Source organism: Glycine soja, chromosome 11 (assembly GCF_004193775.1).
Source record: "Glycine soja cultivar W05 chromosome 11, ASM419377v2, whole genome shotgun sequence".
NCBI classification, from domain to species: Eukaryota; Viridiplantae; Streptophyta; class Magnoliopsida; order Fabales; family Fabaceae; genus Glycine; species Glycine soja.
In genome coordinates, this window is record NC_041012.1 from 33804289 (window position 1) to 33810771 (window position 6483).

The window sequence follows — 6483 nt, forward strand, 5'->3', positions numbered from 1 at the left end:
TACAAGAGATAGTTATGATTTATATGAAAACATTCATCTATAATATTACAATCAAAGATTAGCTACAAGACAAGTACTGGACTGGGACATGTATGAACTTGTTGAACTTGAAGTAAACCAATTGACTACCTTATAATTAATTTCCAGAGTCATTGGTCGTTAATTATACTCCAAGCATTGTCATATGGTTTGAAAATATCCGACGTAATATACACAACAAATCTGAAAGTAAAAAAAAAAAAATCTATTATAAAAGATACCCCTTCACATACATAAAAGAAGACCAAGTCAAGAAATCTGTAAGTAAAAAACTTTTTTTTTTTTGGCAATTCTTGTCACCATTTTAATGGCTACAAAAGTTAAATTGTGATTTTGATGTGATTGCGGAGTGTCAAAATATCTTGATATTGCGATGACAATTTAAAACCATGCTCATTTGCTAACAGTATGTAGTCTAGAATTTGATCACCAAATCTGGAAGTACAAAAAAAATATCTATTAGAAAAGATACCCCTTGACATTCGTAAAAGAAGACCAAGTCAAGTCTATGGTAAGTCAATAAGCCTAAGTCCAAGAGTTCCTGCTATATATAGCAATACACTTTGTAACCAAAGAATACCAAAACACTCTTCACTATAAGAAAAAAAAAAAGAATAAAAAAGGATGATACTGCAGCAGATTATTAAGCTCCTGACCTTAACTTTGATATGGTGGAGCAGTATTAATGTTGAATGTGCAGTTGCGGGGACACGCGACACACGTGTGATAAACTCTGGATGCAGCACAATCAACGCTTCCAACCCGGGTAGTTTCTTTGGGAATGTCAATGAGACAATCTCAGAGCTGAGAGGAGAAATTAGGAACCAAAGCTTGCACTTTGGCACATCATTGAAATCCAAAGGAGATGTCAATACATATACTATGTTTCAATGCAGAAACTATCTCTCCAGAAATGACTGTCTTGCTTGCATCAACACTGCCTCCACCCAAATCCGGGATATATGCAAAAAAGCCAACGGCGCAAGACTCATCTACAATGACTGCTTCCTCAGGTAATATACACGCCCAAGAAGTATGTTTAGATTGTTTAATTTGCATTGATGTTTTTGTAAGTATTTTCATAAATTAAATTTTACTAATTAATGCTGGATATTCTCAAAATGTGTGATAAGGTATGAGAGTGAGAGGTTCTACCAACAGACCAACGAAATCGGTGGTGGGGTAACATGTGGGAACAAGAGCACAAATGCCACAGGTTTTAGAGAAGTTGGACAACAAGCACTACTGGACCTACAAAAAGCAACACCTAAAATTAAAGGTTTCTATGCAGCTACTAAGACACAGGTGGCTGGTGGTAGTGCAAATATTTATGCCATTGCACAGTGTGTTGAAACTGCTTCCCCACAGAAATGCCTGGATTGCATGCAAGTTGGATACAACAACTTACAAAGTTGCCTTCCCAGCACAGATGGTTCAGCATATGATGCTGGCTGTTTCATGAGATTCTCCACCACACCGTTCTTTGCTGATAATCAAACCATTAATATCAGACCCTATTTAAAAGAAGGTAGAATTAAAATAAATTCCCTTTTGTTAAATTTGTATTTTGATAAAATAAATAAAAAAACTGTTAGGGCTATATATTTAGTTTTTTAAAAACATTTTCTGTTTTTATAAATAATTAGATATATTGAACGATTGCAGGAGGTTCAAGCAAGAAGTGGGCCATTATAGGTGGCGTCGTAGGAGGTGTTGTTCTCCTCCTTGTGTTGTTTGCCTGGAGATTGTTTACAAAACCAAAGAGAGCTCCCAAAGGTAAGTAATTGTGGAAAGTCTTCAGTGTAATTAATATGCTTGCTTTATATATATAATAGTTTGAAAAAGATCTGTTCAAATCAATTTGTTCTTCAAACATCTGTTTTTCAAAACAAATTCTTTGTATTGTTTCCTAATTTCCTTCATGATTATTTAGTATTATCTTGTGGCGAATAGTTATTTCTTTTTTATAAAGCTCTCTTAATAATTTTTTTATTATAATTTATTTTTATTACAAAATAAGCTCATCTAAAAGTCACTTTTCATTTTTTATTTATTACAAACTCCAAATTCGTGTGTTCCTTTACAGCTGACATATTGGGAGCAACTGAGTTGAAAGGTCCAGTTAGCTTCAAGTATAAAGATTTGAAAGCTGCAACAAAAAATTTCAGTGCTGATAATAAACTTGGAGAAGGAGGTTTTGGTGCTGTATACAAGGTAAATTTATGTAGTATTTTTCAATATTGTGATGGGAAGCATCTTCAAAAGACAATGACGATTATCTTATTTTACTTTTTTCTATTTACATTGATAACAACAAAATCAAATGACAAATAGTAGTAACACTCTATAACTAAAACACGCATGCATTCTCTGTGTCTATTATTAGTTAAAAATTATTGAATATCATAATTTTTTGGTTGACTGATTTATTATTTAATGAGTCTCTCTCCTAATTTTATAGTTTTTGATAAATTTTAACTAATAGAAGAGAGTGAATTAGAAGGAGTACATTGAAGAGAGTGTTGCTACAATAAAATCATATTTTTTCAACTTCTTGTACAAATTTAAAAAGAATGAAATAAATTAAAAAAAATTGTAATAATTTTTTTAAAAATCAAATAAACATACCCTAAAAAAACTAAAAAAATACTTTAAAGTGAAACAATGAAAAACACTTTCACTCCTCAAACATATATACTATTATACAGGGTACTCTGAAAAATGGAAAAGTTGTTGCTGTGAAGAAACTAATGTTGGGGAAATCAAGCAAGATGGAGGATGATTTTGAAAGTGAAGTGAAGCTTATAAGTAATGTTCATCATCGGAATCTCGTTAGACTTCTTGGTTGTTGCAGCAGAGGCCCCGAGAGAATCCTAGTTTATGAATATATGGCAAATAGCAGCCTTGACAAATTCTTATTTGGTAACTCACTTCAACCATCAATGGAATAATATGTTGAATTTTTATTGCCTTTTCTTCTCTTCTCCACAATCTTACGTATATATAAAAACATGGGAAGCAGGTTCCAAAAAAGGTTCCCTCAATTGGAAACAACGTTATGATATAATTTTGGGCACAGCAAGGGGACTAGCATATCTACATGAGGAGTTCCATGTGTCCATCATTCATAGAGATATAAAGACCGGTAATATCCTTCTAGATGATTATCTCCAGCCCAAAATTGCAGATTTTGGGTTGGCAAGGCTTTTGCCAAGGGATCGTTCACATCTCAGCACAAAATTTGCTGGAACACTGTAAGTAAAAATAAAAAAACAATTGCTTGCAATTACATGAATTCTTGGCATGTATTTGAGCATCAAGTTTTAGAACAAGAGACAAATTAATTAGTAAAAACTTATGTGTGAAAAAATGTAACAAGGTAATAAGTGTTGTTTTATTAACTATGGACTACACACTTGTCAGGGGATACACAGCACCTGAATATGCAATGCAAGGTCAATTATCAGAGAAAGCCGATACCTACAGTTATGGTATTGTGGTCCTAGAAATCTTAAGTGGTCAAAAGAGTACCAATGTAAAGGTTGATGACGAGGGTCGCGAGTACCTTCTTCAACGAGTAAGCAAGTTGCTACAACTAGGAACTGATTGTTTTCTCGTGATATTTTACTAGGAACTGATTGTTTTCTCATGATATTTTACTATATGATCGAGTATGAGACATTTAATTTTCACTAACAGGCATGGAAACTGTATGAGAGAGGCATGCAGTTGGAGCTTGTGGACAAGGACATAGACCCCAATGAATATGATGCAGAAGAAGCGAAGAAAATCATTGAAATTGCTTTATTATGCACTCAAGCATCAGCTGCAGCCAGGCCAACAATGTCTGAATTAATAGTTCTACTCAAAAGCAAGAGCTTAGTGGAGCACCTTCGACCAACTATGCCGGTGTTTGTTGAAACGAATATGATGAATCAGGAAGGTGGCAGCTCTCCTGGTACATCTAATGCTACTATCTCCATTTCCGTTCTATCGGCCAGATGATTATTGGATCAATGTGGTAAAGGGTCTTGATGAACTGAATCAATAAAGCAACAGAATAAAATGGATAAAGATTGCTTTTGATTCCAGTTGTTTAATTGTCAACTGTTTAAGAATAGCTATGTTGCAAAGTAGAGACTACTGTGTGGTGTTGTTGATTTATTAGTAGAGTATAAAATTAAGGATGTTTTGTCAATGTGTGATGCTACATATTTTCTACTTTGATAGTTTCCTGTTCAAAATCACGCAAGTATAAGTGCATGCAATTTCAAATTCCGTGTTGTATATATGTTAAGCTACTATATGTATGTGATCTGTTGGCACGACTTGTGCCTTTTAATAAAATAGTTCTTTGAATTCCAGATCAGAAATCCTTCAATTCCACAACAATAATCCTTGTGTTTGGTAGAAAAATCATTGTGTTATAATTACTTGCATGGAAGGTCTCATATGTTCAAGTAACTCTGACCTCATTGCAGCAGATGCTTGAGTACACAACAAAGCAATGCCTATGACTTTCTTCACTTCTTCTGCATCATAGCTATTAGGGTCTAAGATTTTGTCCACTACAAGTGCATGACTCTCTCATACAACTTCCATGCCTGTTGTAGTCAAAACCTCATATAGTAAACTGTTACAAGAAAATAAACAATATTTGGAACATATTTATGGAAAATTCCTTACATGTCGATGAAGCCAATCATCCTTGATGCAATCCTACCCCGCAAGGGCATTGGATAGAAGACCCCAAGTAGAATGGGCCAAAGATGCAAGAGAAGGCCCTAGGGTTCTTATGAGCCTTAGGGTAGATTTCGGGCCCATGGACTAAGTACGAGCCCACTTATCTTTGTAAATATTAGATTAAGGTTTCATTATTTTTGGGCCTTGTATTTAGGGCTCCATAATGTAGGTAGGGTACCCTAGAAATATAGGATTTTTCAGCCCTTGTATTTTAGGGCACCTAGACTAGTTTTTGTATTAGGGGTAGTTTTGTAATTTCACATGCACTAAGTGGATATTTGATGTGTGTGGTTGGAAATAAATTTAATTGAATTGGTAGAAGCCCAATCCAATTAAATTTTAGAGGGGGAGGTGAGCATTTGCTTACTACACCCCATTGCCACATCATATAGTCACACTTTGTGCATGTCCTTCATGCTTTTCATGCCTCATGACACCTAAGCACACTTAGTGGAGAATCTTGGAATTGATCTTGGATTAGTGGGCTGAACCATAACTAAAATTCACTAATCATAATTAGTGAAATTTTGGCTCCAAAGTTTGGCTCCACAAATTCAATTTCAAATTCAAGTGAAATTTGAATTTCCCTCCAATTCTGTGTGACACTTAGGCTATAAATAGAGGTCATGTGTGTGCATTTTTTTTCAACTTTGATCATTTGAATATTAAACTTGAGATTTCAAAGCTCATTTGGAGCACAAAATTTCGTGCTCTTCTCTCCCTCTCCCTTCATTCATCTCCTTCTTCCTCCAAGCTCTTATCCATGGCCTCCTATGGTGGTGAGCTTCTTCTAGACTCATCTTCTCCTTGAAGTGGCGTCTCCTCTCTCTATTCCTTCTCCATTCCGCTGCCATTCATTTTCCAAGGAGCAAAGGAATCCATTGATGAAGAAGATCCTAGGCCTACAAGCTCCAATGGAGCTTGCATCATGTGGTATCAAGAGCATCTTCATCTAGGTGATGTTCTTTTGCTTCCTCTATCTTTTTGTTTGGTGAATTCTCTTTAATTCCTTGTTTTTCATCTTATTCTCCATGTATATCCTCCATTGTCTTGTGATTTGGTGCTGTTTTGAGTAGATTCAAAAAAAATAAACCGATTAAATCTTAGATCTACACTTGTTCTTGCATTTCTATGGTTCAAATTTTGTAGATCTACTCTTGAATCTTGTTTTTGTGTTGATTTTAGGTTCTATCATTTTTCATTCATAATATTCTTGTGCTGAACCTTAGATCTAAATTTTCTTCCAAAATATTGATTAGAAAAAAAAACACAAAAATCTAAGTGTAAATCACTTAATCCATGTTGTCTTAGAGTTATGTTTAGTCATAGTAATTGTCACATTATGTTCTAAGTTTGTGTTGAATTTTTATTTTGTTGATTGAATTCTAGATACATTTGTTCATGTATTCTTGTCATTCTTAGCCTATCTTTTGAATTTTGAGTCTAATTCATGCATGTTATTTAGTTCATAACATGTTCTAAATCAATTCCTAGAAGTAGTCTTGTTGTTGAACTCTTTTTTTTTTTTTTTCTAAGTTTCCTACATGATGCCTATGATGAAGTTGAGTTGTGGTGCTGAGTTGTGGCTGGATTTGTGAATCAAAATAAGTCTTAAGCTCTCTTTAATTGTGTTATTCAAGATAATTGAGCATAAGCAAACACAAATTGTAACTATCCAAGCCTTAAGCAACATAAACACTA

The 6483-nt window shown here is 34.3% G+C and overlaps 1 protein-coding gene across 1 annotated transcript; it reads left to right on the forward strand.

Moving 5' to 3' along the window:
- The first annotated feature begins 613 nt into the window (after positions 1-613).
- On the forward strand, positions 614-4403 carry LOC114372901 (cold-responsive protein kinase 1-like). Its single transcript, XM_028330462.1, has 8 exons — positions 614-1052; positions 1173-1567; positions 1705-1815; positions 2126-2253; positions 2748-2961; positions 3062-3293; positions 3463-3616; positions 3739-4403. Exons 1-8 carry the CDS (start codon positions 664-666, stop codon positions 4042-4044), a joined length of 1929 nt encoding a protein of 642 aa, XP_028186263.1. The 5' UTR covers positions 614-663; the 3' UTR covers positions 4045-4403.
- Positions 4404-6483: the final 2080 nt, after the last annotated feature.

Excerpts from the sequence above, each read along its gene's own strand:
- LOC114372901 (XM_028330462.1), top strand. The coding sequence starts at position 664 with ATGATACTGCAGCAGATTATTAAGCTCCTGACCTTAACTTTGATATGG. Across the intron at positions 1,053-1,172 it reads TACAATGACTGCTTCCTCAG|GTATGAGAGTGAGAGGTTCT; the intron begins GTAATATACACG and ends ATGTGTGATAAG. Across the intron at positions 3,294-3,462 it reads ACAAAATTTGCTGGAACACT|GGGATACACAGCACCTGAAT; the intron begins GTAAGTAAAAAT and ends CACACTTGTCAG.